Source organism: Rhipicephalus sanguineus, chromosome 11 (assembly GCF_013339695.2).
Source record: "Rhipicephalus sanguineus isolate Rsan-2018 chromosome 11, BIME_Rsan_1.4, whole genome shotgun sequence".
Taxonomy (NCBI): domain Eukaryota; kingdom Metazoa; phylum Arthropoda; class Arachnida; order Ixodida; family Ixodidae; genus Rhipicephalus; species Rhipicephalus sanguineus.
Window position 1 is genome coordinate 58,110,274 of NC_051186.1, and position 13,341 is coordinate 58,123,614.

General features: G+C 45.0%; 1 protein-coding gene across 1 annotated transcript; it reads left to right on the forward strand.

The window, feature by feature from the left end:
* Nucleotides 1–8,119: 8,119 nt before the first annotated feature.
* Nucleotides 8,120–9,636, forward strand: LOC119373999 (zinc finger protein 572-like). Its single transcript, XM_037644060.2, has one exon. The coding sequence runs from the start codon at nucleotides 8,565–8,567 to the stop codon at nucleotides 9,474–9,476; it is 912 nt and encodes a 303-aa protein (XP_037499988.1). The 5' UTR covers nucleotides 8,120–8,564; the 3' UTR covers nucleotides 9,477–9,636.
* Nucleotides 9,637–13,341: the final 3,705 nt, after the last annotated feature.

Here is a 13,341-nt window from a genome sequence, read left to right on the forward strand (position 1 = left end):
GAAAGGGGACCACGGAAGCTTCTGGTTGATCGCACGACTGTCAGATTTGCTGCAGTGTTTGCAGATGTTGCAAATATTTGCAGGCAACGTTCTGAATATTTTCTTCTGGCAAGGATACTATACCTTCAAGCCAAGGCGAGAGCCTGCAGAATATTTGTCTTAAAGGACCGCGAAATAAAAAAAATTCAAAACGGTATTTACCGGAGCTAGGTGGTTCTTATCTAACACTGGTTTGAGCTGCGGAACCTAAAACGAGGGACAAAAAAAAAAAAAAAAACGCGATGTCCTTGTCTGTCTTCTTTTTGTACCACGTTTTAAGTTCTGCTGCTCAAACCAGTGTTAAAAAAAATTCACTTCGTGCATGTATTTAATAGCATAGACGATTTGATCATGTTCCTTCTACGACACCATTGATGATGGGACTAAGTTCTGCTAGGAAATTTCATTTTAGCTCATCAGCTATCCTGTCAAGGATTGTCACCAAGAGAACTTCTGTGCTTATGGATAACTTAGCTACTCAAACCAGTGTTAAAAAAAATTCACTTCATGCATGTATGTAATAGCATAGATGATTTGATCATGTTCCCTCTATGACACCATTGATGATGGGACTAAGTTCTGCTAGAAAATTTCATTTTAGCTCGTCAGCTATCCTGTCAAGGATTGTCACCAAGAGAACTTGTGTGCCTATGGATAACTTAGCTACTGTTGGCAGAACATTTATCGCAAACTGTCATTCACAGTAGTTGCACTGACCGATGTTATAGACACCCATTTTTTTGCAAAGCACATTTATCATCCTTTCGTGTTGCAGGCTAAACAACTGATTTAGTAGCACATTTAGAAGTAGAAAAGGATTCAAGATGCAAAAGGCTCTTAAAGTTTATCTAATCTGGACAATCCATTGACCCAGTGCTGTTAGCAAGGAAGTGAGTGCTGGTGCTTGTGAGCTGAGCCCACAGCAATAGTAAAGATCCACTGCCAGCTGTTGGAAGTTGCAGGTTATCTTTTCCTAGGCAAATGCATTCTAATGGTAGACTTGTAATATTGCTAACCGCATGTTACAGACTGTAATCAATCAATCATTCTTTATTAGTAACATAAGAGAATACAGTACAGGTAAATATGCAGAAGAAGATGCCAAGGTTGCCTACTGCAAGTGGGACCTCTTGTCTTAATGACGTCACTCGGATATGATGTTGAAATGTAGAGCAGTTTAAAGGATTAGTGAAGGTTAAACTATTGGACATACTTGTCAGCAGTGAGCACAGCCTCATCTTGTCAAAATGGGATCTCTGAAAATGTCACACCTTTTCATACATGATTCATCGTACATTCCAATGTAATCGTTGGTGTTTGGATAAGTTCTCAAACATTCACAACTACACGGCTCAGCAATGATTGCAATGCCAATGGCACTGAACCAAACTTGTCTGCTTCGCATCCATAAAGCTGGCTTTCAAGCGCAGTGTGGTAAAACATTTTCCTTTGCCTTTTTTACCCATGCTAATGCTCAGTGAGTAGTTTTGTGAGTGGTGCATACAAAAGATAGCTGCAACCAGGCCCGTACCCAGGAATTTTTTTCGGGGGGGGGCACTTGCTTAAAACCATGACTATTTGAGAAAAACGCCTATTTTCATTATTTTTGGTAAAACACCATGTATCATAAAAATTTCGGGGAGGAGGGGGGGGCAGCCCCCCTCCACCTGGCTACGGGCCTGGCTGCAACTCTGAAGCAAGCAAAGCAACTGTTCTCTACTAAGCCATCTCATTTTAATACTTATATTTTACATCAAAGCACTTGTAAAGCTACTGAGAGGTAATTTGTGCTTATCAAGGTAGAATGTCTGAAAGTGAATGTCTGAAAGCCAGTGCAAGCGGGCGTTTGGAGAGTGGCGTCACCACGGACCTAAGCCATGTCCCCTTGTTGGGCTCCGTGGTGTATGGTAGGCACCGTTGCCGAACAAGTCGCTTTTCTCATGGGACCTCCAAATCTTTCTCCAACCGATCATGCCCTGAAAAGGGTACACACTGACACAGGTTCTCTCTTTTGGCTTAAAAACAAAGAAACTTTCCTAAAATACCATGTCCTTCACTGTGAACAATTCGCTATGAAAGTTGGAGCAATTTCACCTTTCCTTGTGGCTAGGTGCCTAAAAGAGACCATCGGAACATGTTATAAGGCTACAAAGATGGCAAGTGGGGATTTTATCCTCCAAGTAAAAGACCAGGAACAATACAACAAACTTTCACTCCTCGTAGCATTTGGTAACATTAATCTCCGTGAGCCCACACCGTACCATGAACACAGTGAAGGGCGTGGTATCCGACGAAGACTTGATGATGTTAGATGAAGAATTCCTTGATGGATGGAAGGACCAAGGCGCAACGCATGTGCAGCGCATCTCAGTCAGATGCAACAACACTGAAATCGCAACAAAGCACTTAATTCTCACCTTCAGCTCAACCACTTTGCCCGAGACCCTCGAAACCGGCTATGTAAAACTTCATGTGCAACCGTACATTCCAGACCCGACACGTTGTTTCAAATGCCAGTGATTTGGACATGCATCCCAGAGCTGCCGAGGGCAGCTGACTTGCGCTAAGTGCGGCACAACTGGTCACAGTGCTGATGACTGCAGTCATGATGAGATCCCCTGTGCACACTGTGACAGTAGTCACCCCGCATACTCCAGAGCATGCCTAGCCTGGAAAAAAAAAGAAATCATTGCTATGAAAGTTAAGGAAAATATCACGTTCCGGGAAGCAAGGCAACGAAATCTCATCATGATTCACACTAGACATCTTTTGCCGAAGTGGTGCAATGAGGGGCAGCACCACAACGGTCCCTGGCCTGGGCCACCTGGGCACGCCTAGCGTGCCCAGGCTAAAGCCGCTTGCCCCTACGGTGGGAGCTGCCAGCGCTGCCCTGCCCACTGTCAATACGTCCACACCAGTGGCCTGTGCAAGCTCTGGCGGCAGCCAGGGCATCCCACAGGCTAAAGAGGTCCCTTCGACCTCTGGCCTGGTGGGGTCGAAGGTTTTGTCCACCTTGACGAAGTCTACGCAAGCACCGCTCCGAAGAGCAACTGTCTGGCACCTCTCAAGAGGCAATGGACACTACTGGTCCACCGGCGCCGGATGAGTGGCGAGCATCCCTTGACCGCTCCAAAAAAGACAAAACCCCAATCAGAGGGCCTGACAAAGGCTCTGTAAAATAAGTGACTTTCCTTTGCACACACAGCACACGTACACTTTCAACATGGACACAATATTGCAGTGGAACACTAGAGGACCCTTACACAACCCATATGATATACAAGAACTCCTTAGTAAATTGTGTCCAAAGGTGCTTTGTGTACAGGAGACACACTTAAATCCTAAACACACAAATTTCCTACATCAGTATGTTTTTCAGAAAGACCGCCAGTATGCTGTCGCGTCATCTGGCGGGGTGGCAATCATACTTGACAGAAATGTAGCATGCCAGCATTTTCCACTTTAAATGGCACTGGACGCAGTGGCCGTTCGAGCTATACTCGCAAACAAACTCATAACTATCTGTTCTGTATACATACCCCTTCATTACCAGCTACACAAACATGAATTCCAATCATTTATAGACAAGTTGCCCGGGCCTTACCTCGTTCTCGGCGATTACAGCAGCCTGTGTGGTGACTCTGGCACTGACGCGCGAGGCTGCCTCATTGAGAATTTCCTGTTTTCCACAGGCACATTTTTACTCAACAAGAAAGAGCCCTCATTTTTTAGCCTCACGAGCAAATCGTATTCAGCCATCGATCTTAGCATCATCTCTCCATCCATTTTACTTGATTTTAACTGGGAAGTGGTTAAAAACCCCTATGGGAGTGACCACTTCCCGATACTCCTCAAAACACAAAAACAAAATGAATCTCCACCCCAGGCTTCTCGGTGGAAGAGCTTGACAGAGCCAATTGGGAGGAGTTCCACAACCTTTCTAAGATCTCATGGTTGGACATTTCTTCTTTTAGTATTGACGCTGCTGTTTAGTATTTTACTGCTTTTATAATTAACGCTGCTTTTAAATGTACACCAGAAATAACTAGTGTGACAAGTAGACGTCATGTTCACTGGTGGAACTACGAGTGCCGCAAGGCTCGGAGGAAACAGAACAAAGCGTGGGGGCTTCTGCGAGATTCCCCCCGCCAGAAAATCTTATTAATTTTAAACAGGCAAAATCACAAGGCCAGAGAACGCACCAGCAGGCTAGAAAGGACAGCTTGCAGAAGTTCATATCGGGCATAAACTCCTATAGAGATGAAGCAAAGGTCTGGAATAGCGTGAAGAAAGTAAGAGGTCAACCAGCGTATTCGCTACCCTTAGTAGACACCCAGGGGAAAAGCTTCGAAGACCAAGCTGACTCTCTGGGAGCACATATTGAATTCACATCTAGTTCTACACACTATTTCGAAACCTTCCAAAAATATAAAAAGGCTGGAACGAGAGGTTGGAAAGAAAATCAACAAACAATGAAGCATACAGTGAACCATTCCGCTTAGCAGAGCTACAGGTAGCACTGAACTGTTGCAACGTCTGCCACAGGTTCTGATCGTATTGTATACGAACTGTTAAAACAATTTTCCCACGAAACACAAAAAACACTGCTTTCCCTCTACAATACCATATGGTTTCCCGGCGAGATTCCTACTTCCTGGAAGGAGGCTACAGTGATACCTTTTCTGAAACAGCACAACGATGAATCGTCTGTCACAAGTTGCAGGCCTATCGCGCTGACAAGTTACCTGTGCATAATCTTCAAAAAAATTATAAACTGCCAGCAAATGCATTTCCTCGAAACAAACAAATTACTTGACCCATAGCAGTGCGGATTTCGAGAGGGTCATTCCACAACCAACCACCTAATACGCATTGAGGCATAGATTCGCGAGGCATTCGTCCATAAGCAATTTTTTCTCTCTCTATTCCTTGACATGGAAAAAGTGTACGATACAACATGATACAACATGGCACTTTGGAATACTGTGAGACCTCTCACACTTAGGTGTGCGATCTATCCAATTGCGCATTTCGTGTTCGAGTGGGCAATGTCTTGTCCCGACCATTAGTTCAGGAAACTGGAGTACCACAAGGTGGTGTCCTGAGTTGTACCCTTTTTAATGTAAAAATGAATTTTTTGCATCTATGCATCCTACGTACCGTGCTCTATTCCACGTATGTGGATGATGTGCAGATAGGCTTTAAGTCTTGTAATCTTGCCATGTGTGAGTGGCAGGTTCAGCTTGGTCTGAACAAGGTGTTTAAATGGGCAGACAAAAACGGATTTAGACTGAATGTGCAAAAAAGCACTCGCATGTTATCTTCTAGAAAGAGGGGCCTTCATCCCGATCCTGATTGGCATTGACTTGCATGGTCAACACCTGTCTGTAAAGACAGAGGATAAATTTTTAGGCCTAATCCTAGACATGAAACTAACCTTCATACCGCACATCAAGTATATAAAAAACAAGTGCTTCTTAAAAACAATGAATATTCTGAAAGTGTTGTCACGAACTGCACGGGGTAGTGACAGGAAGTGCCTGATGAATCTGTATAAAAGCCTCATTCACATACGCCTGGATTACGGGGCCGTGGTTTATCAGTCTGCGACACCAAGTGCCTTGAAGATGCTTGACCCTGTCCACAATTTAGGCATTCGTCTTTCTACGTGTGCTTCTCGCACCAGCCCCGTAGAAAGCCTCTACGTAGAATCGGACGAGTGGTCACTCCACCTGCAGAGATCTTATATGTCCTTTGTATATTTGCTCAAGGTGAACACAGAGAAGGAACAACCTTCCCACTCTACAATCAATGATTTGTCCACGGCTGCACTTTTTCATAACCGCCCTGCCGTGAGACAGCCTTACGCACTTCACGCGAGAAGCCTAGCTCAGGAATTGGGTCTGTCACTCCATGAACACTCTCTAATGGCTCCCGCTGCACATCTCCCGCCGTGGCAGTGGTAGTTCATAGAATGTGATGTATCCTTCGTGGAAGTTACGAAACGCGCTCCTATTGCACACATCCGTACGTACTTCCTCGAACTGCAGCACAAATACACTTTTCCTGAATTATTCATAGACACCTCAAAGTCTAGCTCACACTTCTGTGTCCTACGCAGTGGTCGGTCCATCTTTTACAGATGTAGGTGTGCTGCACCCCAATACAAGCATCTTCACCGTGGAGGCATGCACAATATTAGCGATCATCAAACATATCAAAGAATTTAAACTACAAAGTGCAGTGATATACACCGATTCCCTAAGTGTGATAAAAGCTCTGAAAACTCTTAAAAAGCAAAAGAATCCTGTCGTTGTCTCGGTCTACGCACTTTTATGCATGGTCTACACACTCAAACAACATGTCGTAGCGTGCTGGGTGCCAGGGCACCGCGAGATCCAAGGCAACGTGTTGGCAGACCAGCTGGCTGCATCTGCCCACGAAAACACTGCCAATACATCCATAGCTATCCCTGCACTAGACCTAAAACCTTTCCTTAAACAAAAACTTGGGACTTATTGACAGAGCACATGGGATAGGCACACTCAAAATAAACTACATGTTATCAAGCTGCACCTTGGTAATTGGCCGCCAGTATCAAAGTCACGCCTTGCAGTAATAGTACTTACAAGGCAAGAACAGGACTCACACCTACAGCATGCATACATACCTTCTGTCCCGTGATGATCCACCCGTGTGCGAGAAATGTGGTCAACCACTTACGGTCCTTCACATTCTCATTCAATGCAGTGAAAAAAAAGCACTTCCCATTACCCTACCGAGAGCAAATACCACTTCATCCATCTATGTTCATTGGTAGGGATCCGCTTTTCAAACTTGATTCATTGTTCGTGTTTTTAAAAGGTCTGCATAGTTTTCACGTGATATACCCAGGTAATCCGAAGAAGCGACCTCTGTCTACATTACCGAAAGCACCTGTCCTGTGGCCCTAGGACACAAGGGCGTTAACGTGGCATTCGTGCTCGTACCATGTCTTCATAGTCTTATCATCACGACCGTCTGCCACTGATTCTCACTGCACACATTTCATGTCACTTTCATGATTTTAATACTTATATGTGTTACCTGCGTTTAGCGTGTGGAATTTTAAGGCCCTTATACAGCCACTTACCACAATCATTGTTTGCATTTCTTGTCCCATGACCTGGCACTCTTTGGCCATCAAATGGCCCTTGCGCCATAACACACCACATATCATCAGCATCATCATCAAAGTGAGATGGCTCCATGATGATGCAATATATGCACTGAAAATAACTTACCACCATAGCAGTGTAGATCACTGATGATGGCATAACTATCTCAGAATGCAAATACAGTTCAAAATTCCATTTATTACAGCATTATTTGTAGATCTGATGATAAATTTGCTTGTGATTTTGTTCACTGATGGTAAGGTCTTGTTCCCATCTTTCTCCAGGTGCATGTCATGAAATATCAATGGACTCTGAGGACACAATTCGACGAATAACATATCGTGAAACCCATGCTGTCTACCTTTCGTGTAATATGTCTTGTTACTTTTTGTTAATGGCTGTATTCGGTAACTTTATTGCATACTTGTTACTGGCACTTCCAATGGTTTCCTTATTATGCAATATGATTTCATATTTTTCTGTGGTGCCCATGTATTTGTTCTCTCTAGGTTCTAGCATCTTCACCTTCTGGAGCCTTTATGTGACGCGCTTTTTTAGCTGTTCCAAGAGAATGGAATTTATTGCACAAGAAAGTTCATGTATTGCCAGCACTGTTTCACATGCACTTGCTTAAAAGAAAGGAAATCATTGAAAAGCGGTCTTTGATTCCGCTTGGCATTTGTTAATTTTTGTCATTTCCTTCTGGTTTTCACTTGGTCGTACTTTTTGCCCTTTAAAACACATCCTCTTGTTGTTTTAATCATAGTGTTGAAGAGCTATGGAGTACTACCTCTGTTGTACTTTACGTTGTTCAGTTCAGCATACATTGTGGTATACTGTTTTCCTTACGACATGCTTAGGCATATAAAGGAATGTCAACAGAAGACATTGTAGCGAAACTGTAGAGGGCAAGAGATTTATGTTCAATGTGTTTTCTTAGTAGCAATGTGTTTCACTAACTTGGTCCTTTAGTAATCACATACATGTATGTCGAGAAAATCTAGAAGGTTGGTTAACCAGCTCAGTCTTGTGTGAAATTGCCTAAAAGCCTTTTTCAGTGAAGAATTAGTGTTAATTAACATTAGCCTCAACTTATTTCCATGGTATTTCATAGTTACAGCTACAGTTGCTACATTCCTCAGAGGGCAAAATGTGAAAGCAATTGTGTGCTTGGATTTTTATATGTGCAAAAGAACTGTAGGTGGTTCTAAATTTACCCAGCTTTCCTCACAACGTTATGATTCATAAAGAGTGCTGTTGCCCTGTAAAACACTTAAGTTTATATTCTTTTCCAATGAAAATCACTATTTCAGTAAGCTGTCTTCTTTTCTTTGTGCAGCTTCATGGTCTCTCATCGATCCAGCAACTATGGATGCTCAGAAGTCGCATGGAGGACTCCGTCACCGCTGTGACTTGTGTGACTATGAGACTGATTATTCGTCCCACCTGAAACAACACATCAAGGTTCACACAGGCGAGCCACCATTTGAGTGCCACTTATGCCCTGAGAGCTTCAAGCTAGGCTGTGCATTGGACGTTCACCTGCGCACCCACATGGATGAACGGCCATTTAAATGTCCTTCATGCTATCTAAGCTTTACAACAATGTCCGCATTAAGAGACCACTTGCGCACTCACAGGGGCAAGAAGCCGTTTGAATGCCCTTCATGCCCTCGAAGCTTCACAGTGATGTCCGCATTCAAGGTTCACATGCGCACCCACACAGGCGAGCGTCCATTTAAATGTCCTTCATGTCCTCAAAGCTTCTCAGTGAAGGCCATATTAAGAGACCACCTACGCACTCACACGGGCGAGCGTCCGTTTAAATGCCCTTCGTGCACTCAAAGCTTCGCATCTACGTCAACATTGAAGAAGCACATTCGCAGCCATACGGGTGAGCGGCCGTATAAATGCCCTTCGTGCCCGCAAAGGTTCTCGGCACAGACCACATTGAAGAATCACCTGCGCACTCACACGGGCGAGCGGGCGTATAAATGCCACCTGTGCCCCAAGAGCTTCACCAGAAAGTTCACATTGGATGATCACTTGCGCACCCACAGCGGTGAGAGGCCACATAAATGCCCTTCGTGCCCCCAAAGCTTTGTACGAAAGTTCGCACTGAAGGAGCACATGCACACCCACACAGGGGAGCGGCGATACCAATGCCCTTCTTGCCCCCGGGCATTTAGGCAGAGACAGGCCCTCACTAGACACATGCATGAACATGCACTACAGTCACCATCGAAGTGTAATTTCTGCTGTCAAAGCTTGTTAAGGTGAACCTTTTATGGCTCGGCAAAAGGTAAATCCGGCCAGTCCTGCTGTTCACAGGTAACTCCTAGCGCGTGCAAACCGTATGTGCGACACAAATTGAGCAAATCACACTACTCATCACTGGTCCACTAAAAATAAAGAAGGGAGCACAGGGGTAGCAAACACCAATTAACACCAGTAGTTACACCAGTAGTTAAAGAAAAACACCAGTAGTTAAAGAAAAAGTTTAATGAATCGTCGGGATTAACTCAGTGATAAGCACTAAAGCAGCATGTTTCACCTTCGCTGGTTAACTGTACAGAGTGCTTGGGCGTCAATTTTTTTTTTGTTGTTGTAGGTGCACATTTGGCCAGTTGTTCTGAAGCGCTGTGTCTGTGTCGAGCTACGTAGGATAATAATAATTTCATTATTTTCTCTAGAGCATCATTATGCACGCGGTAAAATGTAGTCAGAACATTTCATTCCTCTTCACGATTCTTTACAGTGTTCTTTGCTGACCAGATGAACGTTCGTGATGTCATAAGCTTAACGAAAATTCATGTAGTCATGCTAGTGAGCGACCACGGCTTTACATTGTCAACTCCAAGCCCTTTTTTCAAGCCACTCACTTGAACACACATAAAGGTAGCACTTTTATACCAGTAAATGACTAATTGTGTGGGTGTGCCTTTTGCAGTAATGAAAGTCTGAATTGGGTATCTCCCTATGCATGCCTCATGCTTCATAGCATTCTCGTGAACTGGAAAGTGTTAATTCAAGTACAGTAGAACCTTATTATAATGAACATTGATATAGCGAAATATCGGTTATAGTGAATTAAATAGGAGCTTTAGTAGGTCACACCTCATTTCAGTGACATTTATTTTTAGAATAAAATCAAAAATGCAAAAAGGCACCGCAGTATCGGCTGCAGTGAACAAATATTTGGTTTGCACAAGGCTCGATACCCAAAAGCTGGCATCAAGGTAAAAATAAACATTGAAACACAACCACATTTTTATAATCGTTTGAAAAACTTACGGACGTACATATTGGTCATCCAAGGCAAAAACAAGTTGGTGTACGTTCATAATTGCTTTCAAACCACGAGAGAACACAGTCACAGGAAAGGACACGGGACAGAGCGTCGACACGGGACAGGCACTCTTTCCCATGTTGTGATTGTGATTGTGTGATTGAATCTGGTGATTGTGTTCTCTCGCGCCTTAAAAGCAATTATGATCCTCACTTTGTATATGGTGCTCTTATGGTTTGCTACATCTATCAACACTTGCTTCATATTTCAAGCAGAGTTACGACTTTTTGTGTGCTCTTACATGTTGAATTTTAATCTGGCTTCCCTGGATGATTTAGCACAACCTAACGAGTTATTGTATTAGGACATAGGTGTTGTCACCCACGTTGAATGCTGCACAGTCCTATTTTTTTGTGAGATTGCAGCAAATCATAGTGTCTATGATTGTGTCATAGTATTACCTTATACTGGTATTACATTTAAGAGCACTTATTCATTAACTTCACTTTCTAAGGAGTCGTGTCTATACTCAGTCCACACCTAACATTACCCCTTATTCTAAATAACTGGGCGTGCAAACATGGACTGGGCGTGTTTGCAAGCCACAAAGACTGGACGTGTTTGCAAGCCCAGTTGTTTAGAATGAATATTTACCAACTACCTCAGCTCTCTTTTATTTTAAACCGAATGTTACATCTTTCACTAGCACATTTTCGTACTGCTGTCCATGTTAAAGGGCCCCTAAACCCCCTCCGACATTTTCCCAAACATTTCAAGTAAACAAGCTCATCGCGTGCAGAATGCCGTCGCGATCAACGATGCCACACGCCGCAGCGCTACAGGTCATGGGCGCGCCACAATTTCGAAAAAACAATAGCTTCTCCTTTCCGGTCCCTGCCATTCCCGCCACTGACATGTGTGACATCACCAGTGAAACTCGATGACGTTATCACTTTCGATGCTTGCGATTGGCTGAACGACAACCGACAACTTCCGGTTACTCTGCAAACAGCTGTTCGCGCGCACCTTGCTGTTCTTGGTCGTGTTGCCGCTTACGAATTGACAACTGCGGCCCGTAGGGCCTGCTCACGCTAGTGGCAAGCCCGCCACAACGGCGCAGTGCCGCAGAACGTTCGCCGTCGCCGCATGCACGAGAGCTGTCCAACTTGCACGGCAAGCTTCGACGGCAAGCCTCCAAAAAACATGGCCGCAGTGCCAAAAGCGGCTGTCGTCCACCTCGAATCTATCAAGTGCCCGCCGTGCGCTCTGTAGTGTGCAAGCTCCGAACTGATGCTTCCATTTGCTTTAGATTCATGTCCTTAAGCTTCGACAGCAAAGTATTCGTACCGATTCAGCCCCGTTTTGGAGAGCCATACTCAAATAATCGATGATGTAGGCTTAGCGAGTCGAGAAGGGCGCATTGAATGCTCGGAGGACATAGATTACGCGTTTGTTAGTTGTTTCTAATCCTCCATAGATGGCGCCACTTGACCTGGCGCCAGCTTGGGGACATTTTATTTGGTTTTACGCGACGCTTTCTTTCATGCTGGACAGACTAAAACGCTTTATTGACTGCTGGAACCATGCCTGGCAACGACACGGACGACATCCGCAATTCTAGCGTGAAAAGCGGAGAAAAAAAGCAAGCAGCTCGAAGCGTCCTGCGGCAGACGCACACGACGCGGAGAGACGAAAGCATATGACACGGCGCGCCGTCGTCATGGTAACTGCTCCTTCGTCACTGATTGGCCACGTCGCTCTCCGGCAGACGGAGAACGGCACGAAAATGGGTCTCGAACCTATTCTTCGAACGGCAAAGAACGGCTGACGTGCACGAAGGAAATCTCTTGCGCACGGCAGCCTGAGAATGGCAAACGACGAGCTGCCGTGCCGCTAGCGTGGGAGGGCCCTTATAACGCAACCGCCAAGACGCTAGCATAATTACACATCCACGCCTTGCGGTTTGATGAGCTCCGTGAACTCAAGCTCGGCTCCTCATCTCGAGCCGAGGTGGTCTGGCACGGCGTGTCCCCATACGGGTCCATCACGTTGGCGATCCTTTGAAGGCGTGCGCGCAACACAGGGTCCATACCGGCCCGATTCGTAGGGGCACGGGCCGGCACGGCAGCAACAGCGATTAGTCAACGAATAGTGCACCCAGATACCACACAGAGTTGACGGCGAGCTGGAGCATCGGAGTTGCTGGAGTCGCGGCAACCGGAAGTAGACGCTGTCTCGAACAGCGCGTCAGCGGTGACGTATGCCACGTGAGATGAGGAGGGGCACTCAGCGAGGAGGGCAAAGCGGTTTTGGAAGAGGGTAGCGTAGGAAAGAGGGAAAGAAGCGATCGTCGCGTTTCGATCATCACACGCATGTAACTCCGCTACTGCGGCACCGTTTCGAAAAATTCTCACGGCTACGTGTTCGTTGTACACTCGAGCACAACTTCCTCACCTCAACTAAATTTCGACCGCTGGGTGGTTTAAGGGCCCTTTAACATTCTTGGAAACCGAATATTCACATATGCTCTAGAAAAGCTCATTGTACATATACTGTATTTACTCGAATCTAGGCCGGCCCCGATTCTAAGCCGACGCGCAGTTTAAACCTGTTACGTTACCATGAACCGACTAGCCCAACAACATGTATTGACCCCCGAAATTCGCAAGGCCAGAAAAAAAAACATAATCATTGTACTCGAATCTAAGCCGACCCCCCCCCCCCTTTTCACACATTGTTTTTTCAAAAAAAAAAAAAAACATCGGCTTAGATTCGAATAAATACGGTACTTTTTGCAAGTGTCAATATATTGAGTTGTAGGAGAGTGTGCAAGTGTGGATGCCATATTTTGTGGGA